Source organism: Leucopleurus acutus (assembly GCF_964270905.1).
Source record: "Leucopleurus acutus genome assembly, chromosome: 5".
Classification (NCBI taxonomy): domain Eukaryota; kingdom Metazoa; phylum Chordata; class Mammalia; order Artiodactyla; family Delphinidae; genus Leucopleurus; species Leucopleurus acutus.
This window is the reverse complement of record NC_139147.1, coordinates 8,284,623-8,310,577: the sequence shown is the minus strand read 5'-3', so window position 1 is coordinate 8,310,577 and position 25,955 is coordinate 8,284,623. Positions and strand designations below refer to the sequence as shown.

Below are 25,955 nucleotides of genomic sequence, written 5' to 3'. Positions count from 1 at the left end.
GGGATGATTGTGCCTCCCGCATGCCACCCTAGGAGCATCACTTGAGAACAGTGAGAACAGGCGGTGCTGGAAGCCGAAATGTCAGAGGGTGGGAGGGGCCCCTTGAAGCCAAGCAGCAGCTGATGCGGGCTGACTCACAGCTGCCTCTGACGTGCGAGGCTGCGCGAACAGCCTTACTAACTCGAGTGGCGATGTGTGAGTCACCGTGAGGCTGGCGTCATCCAGCCCTGGCCACGTGACCCTCTGTGACTGTGACCTACACAAGCAGAGCCTGGGTACTCCGCATTTGCAGAAGTAGCTGGAGACAGGTACTGAATTATTGGAAAGGGTTTTTCCTCTGTTTCATGGGAAACAGAGATAATAAATGTTGGCCCACAAATGCCCTCGTTCAGGAATTACAACTGCATTTTCTATAATGCCATCATTTCTGACTCCATGGCTCTTTTGGTCCCTGAGGTTTCCACCACATCTCTGGCACACTGAGACTTTTGTGGTTATGAGGCATGGCGGGGGAGAGAACATTTAGTCCTGGTCAGGAGTCCATACAGGTGACCCGAGACACCGGCTGTCCCTTTCTCCATGGTCCCATTTGGTGGCTATCTCAAAGTTCTGTTCTTTGAAAAATGAAATTTTGTTGCCTTTTGACTTAGACGATCCTGATTAGAAGAGGTGGGATAAGTAAATTTCTGCCCATTCCCAGGTAGTATTGATTAATGGGGCCACAATTAACCCAACTAGGTTTTACACTGAGTGATTGAGCATCTTGACAACTGCCCAGCCTGACCTGTAAGCTGGGAAGACAAATCAAGAACCACTCCTTTTCCGCTGCCCTTTCCCCATGTTCCACGCAGCTGCACTGCAGTTACTGACTAGTAGGGGCCTGTACTGTTCAATATATCAGGTTCTGGGATAACTGCTGTAGCAGTTGATTTGGTTGGGTTTTCTAAGGCACAGGGCTGATAATATGATATTGTGTGTCCTACCGACTCTTTGAAAAAGTGCGATATACAAGACATTTTTGATTGAATCCATTTGCTTAAGGAGTGACACCTGTTCTGATGGACGCCTAGGGAGCAGCTTCTTGAGAAAATCCAGGCACTTGATTGAGAACCTTCTGGCTAAAAGAGGGCAGGTCAAGAAATGAGGAAATTATACTCCAATAAAGACGTTAAAAAAAAAAGAAAAAGAAATGAGGGAGCAGACTCCCCTGGTGGCGCAGTGGTTAAGAATCTGCCTGCCAATGCAGGGAGCCATGGGTTCGAGCCCTGGTCCTGGAAGATCCCACATGCCGCGGAGCAACTAAGCCCGTGCGCCACAGCTACTGAGCCTGCGCTCTAGAGCCCACGAGCCACAACTACTGAAGCCCGTGCTCCTAGAGCCCGTGCTCCACAACAAGAGAAGCCACCGCAATGAGAATCCCGTGCACCGCAAGGAAGAGTAGCCCCCGCTCTCCGCAACTGGAGAAAGGCCATGTGCAGCAACGAAGACCCAACGCAGCCAGAAATAAAATATAAATAAATAAATTAAAAAAAGAAGTGAGCAGAAAAGAAAAAAAAAACAACTAGAAAACAAGAAATGAGGGAGGGCAGAATTTTGGATTTGAATTCTGTTGGCTTTTCATAGATAGTTTCATATTTGGACTTTTAATTCTCACCGAGAATCTAATTACTGGAGAATCTAATTACTTGCAATCTAATTGCAAGTTTTCTATCACTGACTTTTTTTTTTTTTTTTTTTTTTTTTTTTTTGCGGTACGCGGGCCTCTCCCTGTTGTGGCCTCTCTTGTCGCGGAGCACAGGCTCCGGACGCGCAGGCTCAGCAGCCATGGCTCACAGGCCTAACTGCTTTGCGGCACGTGGGATCTTCCCGGACCGGGGCACGAACCTGTGTCCCCTGCATCGGCAGGCGGACTCTCAACCACTGCGCCACCAGGGAAGCCCTATCACTGACATTTTTTATTCGGAGTACTTTATGCTATTAGTTGGGCTCACTGCAAAACACAGTGTCTTTCAAGTGTTTTTCTTAAATGATGAGATGCAGCAGGGAAGTGCATCAGACATCATGGCCCTATAACCGAAGCAACATTTTTACAAAATACAAACCTGTCAGCCGGGGCTCCCCTCAAAGCAGAGCCTGTGACAAAGGCTTGTGTAGGCAGTTTATTTGAAAAGTGACACTAGGGAGGAGTGGGAAGCAAGGAAGCAAAACAAAGACAAGGAGCCAATACTGAGCTCACCACTGCCATGGTAACCACAGCTCAAGCTCCTAAGACCTGCCTGGAGCTCAGGAAAGGCAGCTCAGAACCAGTTCTTTGGGAGCTTAACGCCTGCCCGTGGTGTCCTATGGTGTCAACTCCCCCTGCTTCCAGGGTGCACTGGCAGGTGGCACCTGTGTGGATCTGGTCAAAGCAGCATCAGTGGCTGGAATAAGACGTGGGACAGAGAGGATCTGAAGTGACCACAAAAGGTGTCAATCAAGATATTTACCAAGTGCAATGTGCTCCGCTATAATGTATTCTACTCTAGTACACACACATACACTCTAGTTGAGGCCCACTAACCAGTGGTTCTCAAAGTGTAGTCTTTTCAGGGGGTCTCTGAGGTCAAAACCATCTTCATAATAATAATAAGATGCTATTTGTCTTCTTCACACTCACTCTCTTGTGAGTATGCAGTGGAGTTTTCCAGAGGCTTTGTGGCATGTGGTACCAGAACAGAATGCAGATGCAGATATGAGAACCCAGCTGTCTTCCTTTAAGCCAGATGTTAAACAGATCTGCAAAAATGTTAAACAATTCTACTTGTCTCACTAAATTTGTTCTGGAAAATACAGTTATTTTTCATAAAATGTTACTTAAATACAACAAAATGTAACAGGTTTATTATTTATAAACAAATATTTTTAAAATTTCTACTTTAATTTCTCTATATAATCCACATACACAGAAACTCTTTGGGTCTCTTACTCTTTATGCGTATAAAGCGGCAGGTGCACTAAATTGATCATGACCTTCAACGGAATTGCAGCCCCCAGTTTGGTGGGAAGAGGACAGCTCTGTTAACTGCCACTTTCCCTTCCAAAGTGAATGGCCATCCCCCTGGTTGACCCCAGGGTCAGTTAAGTCCAATCAACGAAGGCAGAAGTTCTGACCCTGGCTGCCTGTTATAAGTGTCTGGGTGACGTTAAAAATTACCCTGGCCTGGGCCCTGCTCCAGAACAATGAATCAAAATTTCTGGGGATGGGGCATAGTACTGTTCTTTACCTCATTATTGATGTATAACTTACATTAGGAGCACAAATCTTAATGATAATAACTATTTTTCTAAACATACGTGATTCCCAGGTAACTACCACCCAAATCAAGATGTAGGGCATTTCCAAATCACCAGCAGATTCTCTCATGCTGCCTCCTAGTTAACACCACTATTCTAATATATATCACCATAGGTTTAAAAATTATTTTCCTGATTTTGAACTTCATATAAATGGCATCATACAGTATATATACATATATACATATATATGTGACATTGTGAAATTCACTCACGTTGCTAGGTAGAGCAGTCATTTCATTCTTGTCTGCATGGCAGTGTCGTTTTCCATTGTATAAACAGGACACAATTTATTTACCATTCTACCCTTGACAGAGTTGGCTGGTCCCCTCAAACTGCTCTTCAGTGTGGTGACGTGCCCTTACCCTAAATTAATACAGGAACTGGGACTCATTAGGGAACAGAAACAGCAGATTCACGTTATCCATCTCATGCTTACTGGGCAGGGATATGGTTATTGAAATGGAAGTCCCAGTTTTCCCAACTCTTTAAATTTATTAGTTTCTTTTTCTTTTCTCTCTTTCCTTTTTTATTTTTAAATACAGAAAATATAGTTAAATTTGCATAAATTAAAATGTGTGGCTCCAATCCTGGGTAGAGATTTAAGTTATCAAAAGATAGGCGGCACTGAGTGCTAGATGAATTTAGATTTGGTCCCCCTGGCCAACTGTGAGTATACTCCTGCTAAGTTATGGGTGGCTTGTTTCTTTTAAACATTTCTATCTAAGCTTCTTAATCTTACACGAGACATACCCAGATATTAATATGGCAGCGTTGCTCAAACTAATCCATAGTTAGTTACCAAATCCTCCAACCCCCTCAACTGCACTTCCCCAAATCTGTCTGATTCAGTAGAAGGTGCAATCATCTACTCAGTTCAGTAATTTAAATAAACCTAGGAATGACTCTTGATCACAACTCCTCTCGGTAGCCTGCCTACCCTGTACAATCAGATCCATCTACCCAGTCAGCTGTCTCCAACAAATGCTGCAAAGCTACGCGCTCCTCCGCAGCTCCACAGCTACCACTCTGCTCTACGCGCCAAGCATTTTCTGCCTGGACTAATGCAATCGTCTCCTGACCGGTCTCCCTACTTCCACACTCTTCCCTGTCCCCAATTCCCCCACCTGAACCTACCCTCCACCCACCGCCCAGTGGCTTTTATTTTATTTTTTTTGGCCGCACCCAGCGGCTTGTGGGATCTTAATTCCCCAACCAGGGAGTGAACCTGCAGTGAAAGCGCAGAGTCCTAACCACTGGACTGCCAGGGAACTCCCCCCAGTGGCTTTTAAAAAACACAGATCAGGCCGTGACACACTTTTCCTCAAAGCCTCCTAATGGCTCAGTATGTGAAGGGCCTCAAACCCATCACAGTGACAGATGAACTCAGACTTCTTACACTGGTCCTCACAGCCCTCACACCCTCCCGTAGCAAGCGCTAGGCCCCCTGCTGGCCTCCTGGCCTTAGGACACACCACGCTCCTTCCCTCCTTCCCACCCAAGGTCTCTGTCCTGCCTGCTCAGTACTGGAAGCTCCCTGCTGACCCTCTAATCTTTATGTGACGGCTCCTGTTTTTGCTAATCAAACCTCAACCCCAACTGCCTCCTCACAGCAGCTTTCGTCGACTGCCCCATCTAAAGCAGTCGTCCCTGAGACACAAATCTGATAGCAGAGACACACATTAAATGTGCCCTTCTCCTAAACCTAAGAGTTTGAATTCTGGGCTTCTAAGAACAAACAGTGGGAAGGACACAATTGCCCTTTGAAAATTACAACATGAATGCCTCTCTGGAGGGACACCTGCCATATGGTAATGCAGTATTTTATTTACTCTATTAGTAACTACTATTTGATAACATTTATAATATTAATAGAACTTAATCTAAGAGAAGTTCAACTTACATTTTTCTTTCTTTTTTTTAACATTTCAATACTGGATATTAATCAGAAAGACAGTCAAAATTACTACAGTCGAGATTCTTCCATCAAAAATTTGTAATAAATGTTTGGTATTAGTCTATGTACAATTCAGTTTTTGGTGTAAAGTTCTTTGGCTTTAAGAAAAAACATTTGGTTTACTTCACTAATAGGAATATCTCTTAATGCTGGGATGGCCTCTTCTTGGTATTTCTTCGGCTGTTGGTTTTTGGCATAGTTATCTGTAAGAAGAGGACAAAAGGCTCTGTTTACCCAAGCAATTTCTTCAACAATCTGTGTGGTTTGTGGAGACCCACCACATAGTCTACTAGGCTAATGTTTGGATAATGACAAATACCATGTTTAACGTAATTAAAAGGCCCCTTAAATTCTCTCTTTAGAAGAAATGTCCCAATTAGAATAAAAATCAGCCAAGTTACTTTTTGCATCCTCTAACTTGGGTAAGAAATTAATATTTCAGGGACTTCCCTAGTGGCGCTGTGGTAAGAATTCGCCTGTCAAAGCAGGGGACACGGGTTCGATCCCTGGTCCAGGAAGATCCCACATGCCGCGGAGCAACTAAGCCCACGCGCCACAACTACTGAGCCCATATGCTCTAGGGCCTGCGTGCCGCAACTACTGAGCCCGTGTGCTGCAACTACTGAAGCCTGCAAGCCTAGAGCCCGTGTTCCGTAACAAGAGAAGCCACTGCAATGAGAACCCCTGCACTGCAACAAAGAGTAGTCCCCGCTCGCCACAACTAGAGAAAGCCCACGTGCAGCAACAAAGACCCAATGCAGCCAAAAATAAATTAAAAAAAATAATATTTCATTCAACTGTACAATGATGATTCAAGCCCCATTTGTACATTTCTCATAGGAACAGAATTATATCAACACCCCAATCATTTGGTACAATCATTCATGCAAACTTAACAATTTCCCCTCTTTGTACAAATTGTCTATTTGCTGTAATTCCAGTCAAGTATGCAGGGAACACAGTAGGTTATCAGAAAAGCAATATCTAAAAGTTAAAAAATCATACCAGAACTTAAAAAATACTTTGCTTCCTAGAATCCAAACAAGTTCAGGAATCTAATTTTTTTTTTTTTTTTTAATTTTGGCTATGCCACGCAGCTTGTGGGATCTCAGTTCCCCAACCAGGAGACTGAACCCAGGCCATAGCAGTGAAAGCCGGGAATCCTAACCATCAGGCCATCAGGGAACTCCCAGGAATCTACTTTAATCTTTAGACTTGAAATAAAAGAACTTAACAACAACTACAGAAAACATGCCGTGGCTCTTCTATCCACTTAATTGCGGTCAGGTGTACACAGTGATCCTGAGGATACACACCCCCAAATTCCTCCTCCCAGACAAGGTCTGTATGGACCTCTTTGTCATCCCTTGATCAACACAGCTTGTTTAGGATAAAAGAAGTTTCTCTCAGGCAAAGTTGCCAAGGAACATATTACATACTTGTGGTTTTTATGGGAAAATATACCTGTTAACTAGTGTAATAAACAGCATATTCATGACAGCTTATTTGTGCCATGTGAACATTTCCTCTGGTATAATCGTATTTATTTCTCCCAGTTTTTTTTACTATGCTGATGTGTGTCAATCACTACAGCCTGTTCTTTGTTGCTTTTTCTTCTTTAAAAATATTTATTTATTTATTTATTTCGCTGTGTTGGGTCTTAGTTGCAGCATGTGGGATCTTTTTAGTTATGGCATGTGGGCTCCTTTAGTGGCAGCATGCAGGCTCTTAATTGTGGCATGAGGGATCTAGTTCCCTGACCAGGGATTGAACCTGGGGCCCCTGTACTGGGAGCGTGGAGCCTTTTTTTTTTTTTTAATGATCTAGGTTTATTTTTTTTTATTATTATTTTTTGGGCTGTGTTGGGTCTTCATTGCTGCATGCGGGCTTTCTCTAGTTGTGGTGAGCAGGGGCTACTCTTTGTTGCGGTGCACAGGCTTCTCATTGTGGTGGCTTCTCTTGTTGTGGAGCACGGGCTCTAGGTGCATGGGCTTCAGTAGTCACAGCATGTGGGCTCAGTAGTTGTGGCACATGGGCCCCAGAGCACGTGGGCTTCAGTAGTTGCTGCACATGGGGTCAGTAGTTGTGGCCCTTGGGCTCTAGAGTGCAGGCTCAGTAGCTGTGGTGCACAGGCTTAGTTGCTCCACAGCATGTGGGATCTTCCCGGACCAGGGATCGAACCAGTGTCCCCTGCATTGGCAGAAGGATTCTTAACCACTGCGCCACTGGGGAAGTCCCGGGAGCACAGAGTCTTAACTACAGGACCACCAGGGAAGTTCCTGCTTTTCTTGACAAAAGTGTCAATACCCGCCTCCTCCAACCCCCGGCACTTTCCTTTGATATAAATTTACCTGTGATTGTATGAATGGAGTTGAGTGGAGAGGTACTCATCATGTTTATCCCGAATAAGAGCACATAACCAATCACTGCAGTAATGAGGAGGTACACAGGCAGTGCAACTGCCCAGTATCTGCAGAAAAGAATATTAAAGTAGGTAACAGACTTCCTAAAAAGTTGCAGTTCTCTACAGTTCATCACCAAGTTAATACACTTTTAAACTTAATTTTAGCTTTGACTGAAATAATACATGTACCTAAAAGGCAGTCCAATAGTTCTACTGGCCTACAGTGAAGCTGCTATCCTGTACCTCTGTTTGAGCCCTGGTGTCTTTCTTCCCAGCAGGGAACACTTTCAGCACCTAAGCTGTTTCTTCTGGTGTTTACCTCCACCTTCCTACACAACAGACTCCTATTACTATTTCTTGACTTTTTAAACTTCAGACATTTTCTCTGAACATCCTAATATGGAGATAAAGATGTATATATAAATAATGTTTGAAACTGAGCACTGTATTATTATTATGTCTTCTTGTACAATTTTTTGTTTTTCCTGGAAATTTATTACTACTTTTTGTCTGTCTGCTTGGTTTCCCATGTACCTATCAATACTCAGTCCTCAAATTCTCTGATAGAATCTAGTATGTCTCTTAATACAGTTAAACACATCAAATGCTCTACCTCACATGTTTTATTGGGTGCATTATTTAATAATTTTTTCCCTACTGTTTTCTCTTTCTGGAACTTCTAAGAGCTTTTTTGCTGTTATACTTTCCTCATCTTTTATTTATTTTCTATTTTGCTATACTCTGTCCTACTTTCTGGAGATTACTTTTGGTGTTTCTTCTAAACCTTCAATTAAAATGTTATTTTTGGCTACCATATTTATAATTTCCAAATGCAGTAATTCTCTGAACATTCCCTATTTTATAGCATCCTGTTGTTTCATAGTTATAATCTTTTTTTATCTCTGAGGATTTTATTTTAAAGTTTTCTTCTGCTCTTTGCATTATCTCCATTTTCTTCAAGTTTCTTTTCTCTTTTCTTTTTTTGCTTTTTTCTCTTGTATTTCATTTTAGAGGCTTTCTTTTAATGTCTGATAAGTTGCCCATTCATATTTAAAGATGAAGTACTGGGAAGGCAGGGAGGCGGCTGGGGAGACATATAAAAATAAAAATAAAGATGAACTACTAACAAGCTAATTGGAAGCACTGTGCATATGTGGGCTGGGATGGCCAACTGGAGACCCACACTATGGGAGACCTGGCCATTCCATTGGAGGATCTCTAATTATCAGAAATTAAAGACCCTTTCTCTTGAGCTGGTCAACTTCTTCAGGGAGGACCCTCCTATCTTGCTGGGAGGAGGCGGGTGGTATAAGCCTGCCAACCACAAGCCTGAGAGCCTAGTGAGGAAAGGTGCTTGGGAGGAATCTCACTATTCAGCAATGCAGATTTTCACTGATCCCTGTTTTCAGTAACGTGCCTAGTTAGACCTAGTGTCCCCCAGACTAGAGACTCTCACTCAGCCTTTCCAGAGCATAAAACTCCTCTCTTCTGCAGGGGAGGGTTGGTCTCCAGCTTTAAGGGCTGAGGAGGGGGATTTGAGGGTTGAATGCTCTTTAAACACTGTTTTCAGCCCAACCCATAAATACCATGTGAAAGAGGTACCCGTACCTCCAATGTCTGGGCCTCTCTGTGTTGTGGGCACAGAGGCTCTGGCTGGCTTCCCTGCTTTAGCAATGTGGGAAAGTGGAAATTCAGTTAGTCACCTCTCACCTATCTGCAATCCACTTCCCAAGATTTTATCGATACACCTCCACTATCCCGTTATTTGCTCCTGTGGGTTTATAGCTTAACAATTATTTTTTTCTATGGGCTTATTTTAACAAGATTTTGGGAGGAAGTAGGGATAAAGATGTGCATTTAGTCCACCATCTTTAAATAGAAGCGTATCAATAATCGTCTTTAAAAAGCTTGAAATTTCTATATGGCTATTTATGGATCTTAAAAGAATAAATATAAGATTTGCATAAGTCTTAAGAAAAAACCTGATCCTTCAAAACAGCATTGATATACTCTTACTTTATTTAAGAAATACATTGAACTTACTTTTGAGGCCAATAGGTTAAACCTAAGGAGTTTAGCCAAGATTCAGGAATAAAAGCCCACACAAGATACAGTACTGCAGAAGAGGGAAAAAAAAGGGAAAAAAGGTCAGTAAGGCATGCATCCAATCTATCAAGGTTCAGATAAAACAACTAGAGAGAAGCTGGCGCGCTGCAACGAAAGAGCCCACGTGCCACAACTAAGACCCGACACAGCCAAAAATAAATTTAAAAAAACCAAACCATAAAATTTACGATCTTAACCATTTTAAGTGTAATGTTCAGTAGTGTCAGGTATATTTGTATTGCTGTGAAACAGGTTTCTAGAACTATTTCATCCTGTGAATCTGAAACTCTATACCCATTAAACAACTCCTCTTAGTTATTTTAAAAAACATGTCTTAACTTCCACTACTCACACTGTATTTTAAGCAATTTAAGGGCAGAAATCATGCCTTAGTAATTGTTGTAATCCTTATAGCACCTAGCAATTTGCTTTATACGTAGTCGGTGTTCAACACTTCATCCCCACAGGGTTGAAAGTACAGACATTTAGGGGCATAAAGGTGAATTTATCTACCCTTGTTCTGATCCACAACATGCCTTATCTCCTAGAGCACAATCTTACTTCCCTCAATTCGGGTCTCTGTGGCACCCTTTACTGTTGTCCCTCTATTGTAACAGCCAACCTCTGAGCACTCACTGTGGCTAAGCACACTTCTGAGCACTTTACATGCATCATTTCATTTAATCCTCAAAACAATCCTGGTAGGTATTAAGCCATTTTTTTTTTTTAAGCCATTTTTACAGAGGAGGAACTGGAGTCTCAGACATGTTACATCCTCTGTCCAAGGTAAGTGGCAGAGAGAAATTTCAAGCCTGTCTCAGTGATGATGAAGGATTAACATTTTTCTCAACAAATATGTATTACGGAATTCTCTATGTCAGGAGTGTGCGATACAATGGTGAACCCGAAAGAGATGGCCTCTGCCCTCTCCGAGCTTAAAATTGAGCGAGGAATAGAAAAGAATAAATTGGTGTTTTCAATACACTCTGATAAGTGCTAACGAGCGAGTAACAAAAGAGGATATCGGAACACATAAGAAGGCCCTCAGCCCACAGTGGCGGTGATGTGAATGGTTAGAAAAGATTTCCTGGAGAAGTCATTAAATTGGGGCCTAAAGGATGAATAGGGGGTTAGCCAGATGAAAATGCTGGGCTTGCAGACGATAGGAAGGAAGGAAATATGAGAAAACAGTGTTCCCAGCAACCACCACAGAGAGAGCGCTGGGGGTCTGAAGAGAGAGCTGGTGTGGTAGATGGCAGAGGGAAAAGCTGGCAAGGAACTGGCGTGGAGCTTGAGTTTTCAAGATTAATGAAATACAAACAGCACTTCCCTGGTGGTGCAGTGGTTAAGAATCCACCTGCCAATGCATGGGACATGGGTTCGAGCCCTGGTCCAGGAAGATCTCACATGCTGCGGAGCAATTAAGCCCCTGTGCCACAAGCCTGCGCTCTAGAGCCTGGGAGCCACAACTACTGAGCCTGCGTGTCACAACTACTGGAGCCCACGTGCCTAGAGCCCATGCTCTGCAACGAGAGAAGCCACCGCAGTGAGAAGCCCGCGCACCGAAGAGTAGCTCCCGCTCGCCGCAACTAGAGAAAGCCCACGTGCAGCAACAAAGACCCAATGCAGCCAAAAATAAATAAATAAATTTATTTAAAAAAAAAAGAAATACAAACAGTGGGGAAACAAATGCAAATTCATAAATGGAAATGATTTGCTTAGTTTAATTAAGTGAATGAATATTTACTGTACATCTACCATATGCCAGGCACTATGAGAAGGTCGAGGCTATAAAGATAAATGAGACATGGTCTCTATTCTCACAAAGTCATGTGGGAGAGAGAAACGAGTCAAATGTAGTGGCAGGAACTTCCCAGGCACTACCTTACTGGACCCTCCCCAGACCCCTGACGTGTGTGCTAGTAATCCTTACTCACAGGTGAAAAAAACTGAGGCTCAGGGAATGTAAATAACTTGCCCAAGGTCTCACAGCTAAACGTTACTGAGCGGGAATGAGAACCTGGGCTTACAGGCAGTGGCCAGAGCACTGGAAACGACATGAAGCGGAGGCGACATATTTGGGGGAACCCCAGGCAGCGTGGAGTGGCTCGGGCATCAAGTATGAGGCAGGGAGAAACCAGCCGGAAAACTGAACAGGTCCCAGATCATGGATGACCTTGGGCGAGGAACATGGACTTTACGCTCTGGGCAAGGGGAACAACTGGATATTTTGTTGGTAACTTTACAGTTACAGCAGACTACCAAGAGAAATAACCATCCAGGCTCCAACGAGAGGTTTTAATCAGGGAAGTCCATGTCTGGATCTCAAGTGTGTCACCGTGACGGCTGCATGTAGGATGAACCTGTGGAAGAAGTGAGACCCCGACAGGCTCAGTGGCAGCAGCAGATGAATGAGTTGGCGGAGAAGGAAAAGTACAAGTGAAGACGACTCCCAGGTTTTCAGAGTGGGATCTAGTCATTCCAACCCTGAAGAAAGAGATACTGGAGCAGTCATTCTCCACACAGCGTCGAGAGATTTTCCAAAAAGACAAATCTGACCCTATCACTTGCCAGTTCAAATCCTTTGATGCCCTTAGAATAAAATCGAAAATCCTTCCTAGGGCTTGCAAGAACTTGAACGACCTGGCTCGGCCCACCTCTCCAATGTCCAGCCCTCAGGCACTATGCTCCAGCTCTGGACAGTGTCTCATTTCTGTGCTTCAAACAACCTTGCGGACGCAGGGTCACTGCAGTTACAGTGAGTGCTGTCTGCCTGGAACGATCTTCCTTGGGCTCTTCCAATGCAGATGGTTCCTTAGCCTGCTTTATGTCTTAGCTCAAATGTCACCTTAAGAGAGGCTTTCCCCAATCACTTGCTCTCCCAGCTGTGTCCCACCTACCACACCTTCATTACTCCCTGTCATTTCCCTTTATTTCCCTCAAAGCTATTACCACAATCTATAACTACTGTGATGGACGGAATATTTGTGTCCCCCCCCCCCCCCACCAAATTAATATGTTGAAACCCTAATCCGCAATGTGATGGATTTGGAGGTGGGGCCTTTGGAAGGCAGTTAGGTATAGATGAGGTCATGAAGGAGGGGTCTCCATCATGGGATTAGTGTCCTTTCTTTCTCTACTACATGAGGATACGAGGATACGGTAAGGAGGTGGTTGTCTGCAAACCGTAGGAGGGCCCTCACCAAGAACCCAGCCATGCTGGCATCCTGATCTTGCACTTTCCCGTCTCCAGAGCTGTGAGAAATAAATGTCGATTGGTTAAGCTACCCAGTCTACAGTACTTTGTTATAGCAGCCTGAACAGATTAAGACAATTAGCTTTTTAAATGAGTAAATATTTCAATGTACAGAGAGACTCATGTAACCCCTGAGTACCCACCACCTAGTTTCATTATGACTGTTGGCTACTGGCCTCTGACCTCCTCTATCCTATTACTTTCTGCCTCACTGTCTCAGGTTTCAACCTTACTGACCTCCATCTGTTCCTTGAAACCACTGGCCTCCTCGGGCTTTTGCACTGGCTCTTCTCTGGGAGGCTCTTTCCCTGCATTGCCACATGGCTAACTCTCACTTTTCGTGTCTGTGCTTACAACTCATCCCTCAGTGAGGCACCACCTGACCGCTGTATTTAACGATGGCAACCTCCTCCCACTTCTTATCCTCCTTTCTGGCTTAATTTCTCCCCATGGCACACATTATCATCTGACATTCTGCATGTTTAATTATTTAATTTGTCCATTGGCAATCCCCCCCTAGCAGAATGAAAGCTGTGAAAGCAGGAAGCTGGGGGCTGTTTTGCTCTTCCCTTGCCTGTAATAGTGGCTGGCACATGGTAAGTACGCAAGAAAAATTTGCAGAATTGATTTCTGGTTGTGGGTACTATTGGATTTAAGTCTTAAAGTCATTGCTTTTATTTAAATACATAGTTTCTAACCCTTCAAATAACTCTATAGAATAAGGATTTACAAAAATGATGATGTTGATGATAACGATAACAGCAGCAGCTAACACTGAATAAATACAGGTATCCCCACTTTCCGAAAGCTCGCTTTAAGCCATTTCGCTTTTATGAAAGACCTACGTTAGTTAACTGTCTTCGGTAACCAAAGGAAATCTGAAGAGGATTTTTGCTTTTACTTAAAAAGCATTCAGTGTTTGTTTTGCAGGGAGCCGTGATACAGGCAGTGCCCACCCAGAGCAGGGAGAGTGTGGCATGTCTGGGCTCCTTCCCCAGAGCTACACTCAGCATCTCGGCATCAAACCGCCATAGCTCTGAACTGTGTCGGTGAACATCTTGATCTCAACCGGGTACCTTTATCAAATTGAGTGCATCATCTCAATTTATCTCGTGCATTGCTTAGCAAGATGTGCCCTAAGGTAATCGTTTCTTTGCTTTACGCCATTTCTGCTTACGAAAGGTTTCAGAGGAATAGTCTCTACTTTTGGACTGTGGGAGAAACCTATACTTATTGCTCCTATGCATTCTTTTAAGTGCTCTGCATACATTACGGCAAGTAATCTTCACAACGGACATAAGAGGTAGCATAGTGAAGTCAACCCAGCGTGCCTGGGTTCCAATTCTAGCTTTATCATTTACTGGCTGTGTGACCTTGAGCACATTACTTAAGCCCCGTGTGCCTCTGTGTTCTCATCTGCAAAATGAGGACAGTAATGACAATATCTACCTTACAGGACTGTCTTATGCTTCATAAGCATTTGATAAACATCACCACCCTTTCACAGATGAAGAATCTGAATGAACCAAAGAAGTTAACTAAACAGTCCTCCACAAAGCTAATCTGTGGAGGAGTCAGGATTTGAACTCAAGTCATAACTTCTTCGCTCCATAGACTCCCTGGCCAACAGCTTGGTTGGCTATACTGATGTAGTTAGGGTTCAGAAGCATTACCACTCCATCTTTCTCGTTTCCACAAAACTCTAAAAAGCTGTGGGCACCCACTTTTCTCCCTAATTCTCAAATCCTTTTGGGGAGAGACATGGGGCCCACTGTGTGACTCTGGGAATATCGTGTCTCAGTAAACATCAGTTTCCTTATCTGTAAAATGGGACCTTATGGGGACTGATTGAGACCCAGGATGTAAAGTGCAGCTGACTTCTATAACCTGATTGCTGTCCCTCCCACAGGCTGCACTGGGGCCACACCAGATTACTCATTTCCAAACCCCACAATGCCTTCCCACTTCTTCCTTCTTATTGGTGAAGACAAAGTTCCTGGGAGAAAGCTCACTCTGACTCTCAGGGTTTTTTGTTTTTTTTCGGCCACGCTGCTGCGTGGCTCACAGGATCTCAGTTCCCTGACCAGGAATGGAGCTCTGGCAGTGAGAGCACAGAGTCCGAACCACTGGACTCCCAGGGAATTCCCTGACTTTCCAATTTGATTTCTTGTCTCGACATTGGCTGCCCATGGCCCTTATCACACTGATAAGAGAATTGTAGATTTACTCCTCTGTCTTGTCCACAAAACCATGACCTCCTTAAAGGCAGGGACCAAGTTGCATTCACTTTGCAATCTTGACTGGTGCTGCATTTTAAAGATCTGTTGAGATTAAATCTTTCAGGCTCATGTCTGGCATGTAGAACACTCTTAACAGACAAGAGTTCCCTCCAGGTTTTCTCGAAAAGAGACAAAGGTAGAAAGAATCACAGTTCCTGTGTACACATTCTACAAACAAATACAATAATTTCCTGACCTTGAACACCAGAGAAAGGCCCTGGCCATCCATCAGGAAAGTACTTACTGAAGCCAAATTGGGAGCTTAAGAAAAGGACAAAGCCATAAATCGCTCTTTCTGGCAATGGCGACGGTGAATTTTCCACCATTTTCCCTGTGTCTTTAGATAATCTGTGGGAAAGAAACACAATCATCTGTCAGTGACTCACACCACTGGCCTATTATAACCTCATCGCTTTGCTATGGGCACAGCCTCTCCGCAGTTTTTTTCCCAGCCTAAACCACTGCCAACGGGCAACCTGCACACAGACCTCTTAACACACACCTGCTTGCACACGTGCACACAAGCACCCATACCTCGCCTGTAGGCGCAACCAGCCCCCAAACCTCACATGCACACGCACACAAGCACACGCGCCACAGAGCGCACCTCCCGCAGTGTAAGGTGGGGGGAGGCAAGGAGGGAGCAGGGGAGGGACTGACGCCACTCCAGCTCTGCAGGTTTCGCCTCCGTGCGAAAAGGGAAGGGCAAGCAGGGACAGAAGGCCCGTGCGGCCTCCTCAGGCCTGGGCCTCGGCGCCCGGGACCCGGACCTGCCCTCTCGTGGGGTCTGTTTCTCATTCGAGCCCGGGACTGGGGTTGGTCCTCGACCTTGGGTCTTCCATGCGCCCACTCCGGGCGCCCCCTACAGTTCGGCCACCTCCGTGCCGAGTCCTCTGAGCAGGCGCGGATCAGGGAGCCGCAGGGGGGCGAGAGAAGGAAAACAGAGAAAGGCCGAGTCGCCAAGGCAACCCCTGCCCGGGCGCAGGCGCACTGCGACCCTCGTCCGACAGGAACTCGCGAGCACAGGGGCGGGAGGGATCGGTCAGCTCTCCGCCGCTGGGGGCGGGGCGGCACGACGGCGCAAGTGCATTGCGGCCCACGTGACGCGTCTGCCGCCTGCGCCGCCGGCCGCTCCTGCCCGCCCGCTGGCTGACGTGGAGGGCCTGAGGCGGCGGCGGCGGCGGCGGCCCGCGTCCAAGGCTCGCGGGCTGCGGGCCCCGGTGAGTGCACACCTGGCGCGCGGCAGGGCTTCCGGATGTGTCACCTTGTCGCGCTGCAGCCGAGATGCTCGGGGAGAGGGGCCCTCCACACCCCCTCCGTGGGTGTGTGGTGAGTGTGGGTGTGTGCGCGTCGCCCCGCGTCGTTGGCCGTGGCGCCCGCGGTGTGTGTGCGCGGGTTGGGTGCCGGTGCAGAGCGGGAGTGTGTGGTCGCTTTTGTCGGCCTCAGTGGGTGTGTTTCCTTTGTCTGGTGTCCTCCTTCTTTAAGTGTGGCCCCCTCCGGGCTTCTGTGCGAAGGTGGGAGAAGCCCCTTTGTGTGCGCATCCCCCGGCCGCACGCGCACTCTCGCCCCAGTCGGTGCGCGGGTGACACCTTGGCTAGGCGGAGGGTCCGCCGGCCTGAGCGCGGGTGGGCACGGCCCCGTGTGTCCCCTCCCGGCTCCTTTGTGTCCGCGCTGGTTCTTCCCGGCGACGGCGTGGGCACCCCGGCGGTGTGGGAGCCCCCGTTTGTGTCACTGCCTCTCTCCGGGGGTGCGCGTCCTTCGCGCGCGTGGCCGCGCCGCCTGTAGTCGAGACCCCCGCCTGCAGCATCGTCCGCCCGGCGGTGCGTACTCGCGTGTCCCCGCGCGCGCGTTGCGCCTGGGTCCTGTCGAGTGCGTGATCAGGTCGTCGTTCGCGAGTGTTCGTGAACGTTCTTGCACGCCCCTCCTCTGTCTTGTGTTCCCTACACCTGCGCCACCTGTTTTCGTGAGAATGGCTGCCGAGCGCGGGGAGGGGACGGGGAGGGAGAAATCAGTTAGGTGCTCCCCCGTCCCCTGCGCCTCTTCGGAGCATCCTTCCTCCCCCAGCGCTAATGGGAAGGGGGGACAGCAGCGGGTCTGGCCAGCTGCGCCGTAATATTTACGATGTCAGGTGTGGCCGGTCGAGCCAGCCTGTTTTGGGGACGGAATAAGGGGGCCAAGGGCCAAAAATGGAGTCAAGGCATAGGTGAATGTTGGTTGATACCAGTGTGGCGTACTATTTTCAGAGGCGCCCTACACGCCCAAAGACCTTCGATTGCAGACTCCTTCCAAAATAATATGTACACGACACCTGGGCAAATACCTTTTACCCGATCCTGGGCGTTCTTGATAATACTTAACGGTTCATATAGTGGTTTATGGCGTTCACGTAAATTAACTCTCTTGATTCTGCGTGGCGTCATGGCGAGGGAAACAAGGTAGACATCTTACAGGTTTTACTCCCGCGTTGGGAGCAGTTTCCTCATAATTACAGCTCTAGCTAGGACATTCTGTATTACAGGAAATTTGCCTTTTATCCTATTAGAGACCCATTACCCATTAGAGACCCAGCTACTTCTCTTGCTCAAAGGTTCGTGCTCTGCGCTCAAGGGCTGCGTTTCGGTGTCTGTTTCTTGTTCATTTGCTCAATTTTCTTACTCTTGCCTAATTTTCCGGTTTTTTCTTTTTTTTTAATTTCTGGAAGATTTCACACATAAAATACAGAGGGGTATCTAACCAATCCATGATTAAGATTTACAGATGTAATTATTTTGCCGAATTTACTTCAGATCCTCTTTTTAATTTAAAAGAACTAAAATTGCAAAATATGGAGGTGCTCTCAGTTCCTGCCCCTCCTTCCGTAGAGGTTGTCACCGTGTTTAGGTTTGTGTATATCATTCCCTTGCATATTTTATACTTTGATCACGGTGGATCCATGAACAATATATAGTGTTGTGTGTTTTAAACTTTCATGGTATTAAACAATGTGTCTTTTTGCAACTTGCGTTTTTCGATCAGCATCACATTTTCAGACTTACATATGAATAAATTGGATAATTGTGTTTGGTTCATTCATTTTAATTGCTGGTATAGAATTCCATTGTATGAATATACCATAATTTACTTATCCGTTTTCCTGTTGATGGGCTTTGTTTCTGGTTTTTGACTCAAAAGAACAATCCTGCAATAAACATCTTTGTACTTGTCTGCTTTGTGCACACGTTTGGAAGTTTCTCGAGAAAATACACCTAGTAGTGGATTTGCTCTATACTAGGAAATATGCATCTTCAACGTAACTAAATATCACAGAAGCTCTCAAAGTGGTTGCACTAATTTTCACTCTCACTGGTATTGAGTGAGGACACCCATTTGTCACACCCTTGCTAACACTGTATGTTACCTGACTTTTACATTTTTGCCTTCTCTTTACTGACCAGCTTCCTTATAACTTTAGCTTGCAGCTAAATTTGCTTGCACCCACCTTGGCTTCTGCTCTAGCCCTGTGTCAGCCTATGGGTTCATCTCTCACAGTTAACTGGCTCAGTCTTTATCTCATTTGGTTCTCATAAGATTAATTCCAGTAAACATTTATTTTGTACCTAATGTATCAGTTCCAATGGTTGATGTAAGATAATTCCATGGTATGTTAGATGTACCTCTCTAATAGCAGGTGAGGTGATTTAATTAAATACTTTTTTGCATATGATGAACGGTTTTTTAAAAATCTTCTTTCCTCTAATGTAATATTTGATACCTTCAAAATATGTAACATATATGCAAGTTGTGAAGCAAAACAATAAAATGAACACCTATCAACCCACCACGCAATCCAAGAATCAAAATGATCAATCCAGGAATCAAAATGACCGATATTGAATGTGCTCACCTCCAGAGTGACTACTATCCTAAATTGTGTGTGTCATTCCTTGTTTTTTTAAAAATAATTTTATCAGATGTGTATACATCCCTCAACAATGTATTGTGTGGTTTCTATTGTTTCTGAATTTAAAAAAAGGAATACTGGATACAGCTTTCTGGGTCTTGCTTATTTCACTCAATGTTATGTTTCTAAGAGTCACTGATATTCAGTATAGATATGTCATTAATTTTCACAGCTGTGTAATATTCTGTGGGTGAATATAACACAGTGTATGTGTTCTTCTGTTGATGAACATTTTGGTTGTTTCTAGGTTTTGCTATTTTGAAGATTCTTGTACATATCTTCTGGTACATAGTTGCAAGAATTTCTCTACTTTTCACACTGGGGTATATGACCTCTGGGGAAGTAATAAAGATTTTCTGAGGAGTACTTGGGCACAGGTAATATTAATGAATCAATTTGTGATCATTAAATTCCATGTGTACCGTTTGTAAAACTGGTAATGCCGAAGCCTGTGACAGAAACTTCCTCCTGGTTCTACTTTCCCACCTTCCCTCTCACAGTAGCACTTCTGCCTTAAATTAGGAATGCATAGCGCTCACCCATATGGAATCTTACCAGGGTAGTGTCCCAGTTGAAAAACTCTCCATGGAAAACAAAAGGCTAATCTAAAATACATGCAGCTATAGTGTTAGGAAACACCTCTTTTAATCCAGACACTTCCCATCTCCTCAAGAGCTGCATTTCCAATAAAATGTAACTTTTATTTTTAATTATTATATATACTAGTTATTTTTTGATCAACTTTATGCTGTAATAATTATGACATTTTAAACCAATGATATGTCAGTTTTAAAATGTCACTGTGATACTCTAGAAATTCATCCTTTGCAATTTTTAAACTTGGGGCTGAAATTTTTTAGATGTCATTTTAAAGTGTGAAGAATATGTAATTTTTAAAGCGTTGTGGTTTGTGAGTAAAAAAATATCGGAATACCACTGTGGTAAGCTATTTGCTAGAAGTGGAATTGCTGGGTTATGGGGTATGAATGTTCAACTTTACAAAATGATACCAAATTGTTTTCTGAAGTGGTTGTACCAGCTTATACTTTGGCAAGCAGTTTTGTCAATTTATATACTTTGATTTGCAGTGTGTAAGAGTTATAGTTGATCTATATTCTCTGCAACACTTACTACTTTTAGACTTCTTAATACTTATCATCAGATGGGTATGAAATGGTGTGCATTGTGGTTTTAATTTGTATTTCTTGATTGTTAATGAGTTTGAGCATCTTTTCATTTGTCTGTGAACCATCTGTCCTTTTTGTTCACAAAAAAAATACCTCGTCATATCTTTTACCCATTTTTCTGTTGGGGTATCTTTTAAAACAAACTGGTAACATCGATCCTTTATTGAGTATACATGTTGTAAATTTCTTCTAGTTCATGGTCTGTCTTTTTGCACTTCATGGTGTATTTTGCTGAACAGAAGTTCTTAATTTTAATGTAATCTAATTGGAAACTTTCCCTGCCCTGGGATTATAAAGTCATTCTCTTGTGTTTCTCTTTAGAAGTTTTTAAATGACGCCTTTCACATTTAAGTTCATAATCCATCTGGTACTGATTTTTGTATATGGTGTGAGGTAATGATCCACATTCATTTTTTCCCCCCATGTGGCTACAATTGACCTCACTCCCTGTATTGAATTGGCCCTCTGTTCACTAGTGATCTGCTGAACAACAACAACAAAACGTTTGGTAGCATTTATCTGTGAGATCATTTGGATCTAATTTTTTGTGTGTAGAGGACTGTAAATTGTTGATAATTAGCAATTGAATAGTAATAGGACTTCAGGTTTTCCATTTCTTTTAGTCAGTTTTGGTAAATTTTATTTATTTATTTATTTATTGCGGTATGCGGGCCTCTCACTGCTGTGGCCTCTCCCGTTGCGGAGCGCAGGCTCAGCGGCCATGGCTCACGGGCCCAGCCGCTCCGCGGCATGTGGAATCTTCCCGGACTGGGGCACGAACCCGCGTCCCCTGCATCGGCAGGCGGACTCTCAACCACTGTGCCACCAGGGAAGCCCTATTTATTTACTTTTAAAAATTTATTGGAATCAGGTTCATGGTATTGTCTTAATTCTCTTTAATCTCTTTTACTTGTAGTTATGTTCCCTTTTCTCATTTTGAATATTATTTGTGTGCGACTTTTTTTTTTAATTTTGCCAGAAGTTTGTCTATTTTATTAATCTTGCCAGAGGATGAATTTTTGGCCTCATTTGTTCTATTATATTTTTGTTTTTTAGTTCATTGATTTTTGTCTCCTTTATGATTTCCTTCCTTTTCCTTCTTTGAGTTTATTGTTTATTATTTTTCTAACTTAAATTGCATGATTAACTTACTAATTTTCAGTCATTCCTGTTTCCTACTACAAGCATGTAAAGCTATACGCTTCCTCACAGTTCATTTTTGCTTTATGTAACATGGTTTAATTTATGGTATTTTCATTAACTTTTAAATTTAAGTATTATTAAAATTCCTATTTTGATTTCTTCTGACTTATGTGTTTTAAAGTTTTCTTTAAAATATGCTTTAAAATTTCCAAACGTTTCTTCATTAACATTTTTCCTTTTCGTTCATTTCTTAATTGTGTTGTCAGAGAATGTATTGTATATTTTATCTTTCTAAAAACATTTGTTTGCCCTTGCTTTATGGCCTTGTACATAGGGAATTGTGATAACTATTCTGTGTGTACTTGTGAAGAGTATGTATTCTCTAGTTGTTATGTATGTGTTAGATCAGGCTTGTAAATTGTGTTGTTCAGACTGTCTATATTAATTTTCAGTTGTTTGACCTATCATGAGAGAGATGTAGTCTTCCACTGTTACCTTCTAACAGACTTCCTGTAGTTCTAACAGTTTTTCTTTTTATGTATTTTGAGACTATTTGATTAGATACATGCAAGCTAAACATTGTTTTCCTAGTGGGTTGAACCTTTTCTGTTATGTTGTGGTTCTCTCCATGCTTAATTTTGATTTTTGTCTTAGGGTCTGTTTGGTCTATCCCACCCTTCTTTTGGTGGTAATTTACCTGGAATAACCTTTTTCTTCATTTTCATGTCACTTTTCTTATGTCCTTAGATTTTAGGTATCTCTTATGAAGAATATATTACTAGATTTTTCTTTTAATCCAGTCAGGTAATTTATGATTTTTAATTGGTACTTTTAGAAGTTAGTTCAGGTCTCTTGGTGGTCAACTCATTTTTTTATCTAAAATTATTTTATTTTACCCTTGTTCTTGAGGATAATTTTGATGGGTATACAGTTCTAGGTTGATGCTTTATTTTCTGCTGATATGGTAAATATATTATTCTACATGCAAAGTTGTCTGCTGCCAGTTTTATTTATGGTAATTTGAAGAAAATATTATTTTTCTTCTGGCTGCATTGGATTTTCTGTCTTTGGTTTACATCTTCACTTCTAAGTCTAGATGATTATTACTTTTTATTTATCCTATTTTGGATACATGTGTTTCCTGATTCAGAATTTTGTCTTCATGAGGTCTAGCAGATTCTGAGCCTTGTGTCCTTTAAATACTTTCTCTCTGATTTTATCTATTTTCTCCTTCCGGAAATTTAACTGGATATATATGTATTAGACTGTTTCCAGATCACTTTTCATCTTTCACATTTTTCATTTCCTTGTATCTTTGCCAGAACTTAAATTGCTGGGTAATTTCATCAGGCATATGTTCTTGTTCGTCAGTTTTCTCTTCACCTGTGCCTGATCATCTGTTTGACCCATGTGTTTTATTTTCCTTTACTTTTAACAATTATATTTTTAGTTTCTTAAAGTATCGCTCGGTTCTTTTTTAGCTATACCCAGTCATTTTCTATAGTCTCATGTTGCTGGCTCATTTTTTTGCATCTATATTCTGTAGACTGGCAGTCCCAATGTTTGAAGTCCTCAGGGGTCTAAATTTATTGCTTGTTTTTTCTGTTGCCTTTCTTATGGTGGATTGTCACCTCCTGTGCTTAGAGATTTTCAGTGATGAACTCTTGATTGATTGATCTTTCTCTGTGGGGATTTTGAGAGTCTGATTTGGGGGTACTTTCCTTCTGATAGGATTTGTTTTAGCCTTGGCTGGGAGCGTTACGTGGGACCAGCCTTTCAGTTTTCTCACTTTGCTTCTGGCCCATGATCCCACTATTGCTCTTGGCATTATGATTTATCATTGTTGACTGTCAGGTTTAGTTTCTAGCTAGAGGTTTGTTGCTTTGGGGGGGAAAGGGTGGTTTTAAATGTTGGCTATTTCTATGAGCTCAGCAAAATTTTAAAAATCTAGCATCCACTTTGTTTTGCAGTCATGGAGTGCCCCATTAGTTCATCATAATTGATGGGCTCAGAAGTCCTTTACATTAGTATTTAATTTTTGTAGTATATTCATTTTAGTATGTGTTAGGAAAAAAAATTCTGTCCTACCAAACTTAAGATTTCTTGGTGGTAACAAACTTCCCATTAAAACAAGTTTACATCTAAGTTAAAATTTGAGTTAGTCTAAATAAAAATATTAAATAGGTAACAGTACAGTTGACAAGTGGGTTTGGCAAAGTTTTCTACTTTGGGGTATGCAAATTAAAAATTTGGGAAGCACTGAGATACGGAATCAAGATGAGCAGGGCACAGTGTGCCCTCTGGACATAGTGAACCTACAGAGAGAAACCTGTAATGACCAAACAGTATAAAAATTGCTGTCAAAAAGATATGAGCAGGGTGCTCGGGGCTTACAGAGGAGCGGTGCAAAAATAAACTTGGTGGTAGTGAGAAGTTCAGGAAATGCTTCCTGGAATCGAGTGTTAAGGATTGGTAGGCATTGTGGGTGCAGAATAAGGTTTGTTTAGAAGTGCCAGGCAGCTGAGTATGACTGGCTTCTACGTTGCATGTCATGGAGTGACTAGAGAAATGCAGGAACAGGATCACAAAAGGCCTTCTGTGCTATAGTAAGGAGTTTGGACTTTATCCTGAAGATGATGAGAAGCTTCTCAATTATTTTAAGCAGTGAAGTGTTATGATCGGAGTTTTAGGGGATGCCAAGATTGAAGGCAAGTCACCAGTTAGGAGACTGCTTGTTTAAGTAGTTCAGAGGAGAAAAGGTGGAGCACAACCAAGGCATTGGCAGTGGGCATGAAGAGGTGTATGTGTGCTAATTTTGGATTCCTTAGAGGAGTCGAAAGGACAGGACTTCATGGTCAGGTTGGTTAGGAATGTTGAAGGAGACTGGGGGAGTGTAGACTGACCTCCAGATTTCTGGTTTGGGTAACCAGGTGGCATGTAGAGCAATTAACTGGTAACATACAGAAAGAGGAAGGAACTTGGTTTCATTTGTTCTTGAGGAAAAAGATAAGTTTGTTTTTGAACTTACTGAATCTGAGAGGCTTGCGGGACATCTTGGTTAAGACCCAGTAGCAGTCGATAGGGAGGGTCTAGAAGTCATGAGATGCAACCCAGCCTGGAGAGATTTGAGAGTCTTCAGCATTTGGACATGTCAGCTGTGGTTTGCTACAGTGAGTATGAGGTAATTTAAAGTAGTACACAGATGAAAAAATAGGAATTTAACGTGTCTGAAAAACGTAAGCTGTATTTCAAACCTATAATATCATGGATATTATCACTTAGACCAAGTGAGCCCCAAAAGAAGAGAATATTAAGTAAATAAAACACATGGGATGTGTGGAAATGGCAAAAATTGTGGTGAAGCTATGCAAATGATGGAAGTTCAGAAAGTGCTGTTTTAAGGCATGGGTGTGGTGGATAAGGTCACCCAAGGAGAGAGTAAGCGTGAGAAGAAAAGAGAGTTGACATTTGGGTGGCGGGGAATGGAGAAGAAGAGCCATGGAGACTGAGGAAGAGCAGCCAGAAGAATAGGAGGAGAACCAGGAGAAGATGGTCTTTGGAGTCCAGATGAAGAGGTCTGAGAAGGAGGAAGTGGTCAACAGCGTCAAGTAAGTTGTAAGCTGAAAAGTGCTCTTTGGAATTAGCAATTAAGGGAGACCATTTAGTTAGAGGCATCCAAATAGCGGATTAAAAAAACATTCATCTAATATGTTAATGATAGCTGATATTTGTAGCGTTTCCTATACACTGTGTGCTATTAAAAGCACTTTAAATGTGTTAATGGATTAATCAGATAGGTAGGATTGCTGTCCTCATTTGATTAAGTGAGGAAACTAAAGCCTACAGAGGTTAAGTAACTTGTCCAAGATCACACACTCAGGAAATAGAGCCAGGATTCAAGCCCAGGCAGTCTGGTTCCAGAGTCTATGCTCTTAACCACTATGCCGCATCGCCTCTCTGGTTAAAACAAAACAGAAAATAAAAATAACACCAATGTCGTAATTACGGTGCAGTTGGTGTAGGGCATGGTATCAGTGAGATATGCCAGGCTGTGACTGACCAGCATGGTGTCACAGTGGCTCAGTCTGCCAGGTATGAGCATGTTAATTGTATTGTAACTGATGCCACGATGGTGATGTGTGGGCTGTGACAGACTGTTCTTGGCTCTTTCTGTATTTATATACAAAAAACATTTGCAAGACAAATGAGTTTAAAAGTGTATATATTTCCCAGAATAGCATATGTCCCATATTATGTGCCATACTTTGGGTGCTAAAATGTCTTCATATTTTTTCCAGTCATTGTTTACTTTTGGAGTTAAATTCTCTAAACTCTGGAAGTATTGTTCAT

The 25,955-nt window shown here is 43.1% G+C and overlaps 2 protein-coding genes across 2 annotated transcripts in view; one reads left to right on the top strand and one right to left on the bottom strand.

The window, feature by feature from the left end:
• Positions 1-4,502: 4,502 nt before the first annotated feature.
• Positions 4,503-16,243, bottom strand: PIGP (phosphatidylinositol glycan anchor biosynthesis class P). Its single transcript, XM_082840118.1, has 5 exons — positions 16,164-16,243; positions 15,580-15,683; positions 9,738-9,810; positions 7,642-7,760; positions 4,503-5,493 (listed from the first exon to the last, which is right to left on the bottom strand). Exons 1-5 carry the CDS (start codon positions 16,175-16,177, stop codon positions 5,363-5,365), a joined length of 441 nt encoding a protein of 146 aa, XP_082696244.1. The 5' UTR covers positions 16,178-16,243; the 3' UTR covers positions 4,503-5,362.
• A 376-nt stretch (positions 16,244-16,619) lies between these two features.
• The window catches only part of TTC3 (tetratricopeptide repeat domain 3), a gene marked incomplete at its 5' end in the record, with an annotated part of 140,325 nt that continues 130,989 nt past the window's right edge, over positions 16,620-25,955 (top strand). The window contains one exon of the mRNA XM_082840119.1: positions 16,620-16,674. Coding sequence (XP_082696245.1) covers positions 16,620-16,674 — 55 coding nt within the window. The remainder of the gene's footprint in view (positions 16,675-25,955) is intronic.

Excerpts from the sequence above, each read along its gene's own strand:
- PIGP (XM_082840118.1), bottom strand. Across the intron at positions 9,811-15,579 it reads AAGCTCCCAATTTGGCTTCA|TACTGTATCTTGTGTGGGCT; the intron begins GTAAGTACTTTC and ends CCTCTTCTGCAG. Across the intron at positions 5,494-7,641 it reads CTCCATTCATACAATCACAG|ATAACTATGCCAAAAACCAA; the intron begins GTAAATTTATAT and ends CTCTTCTTACAG.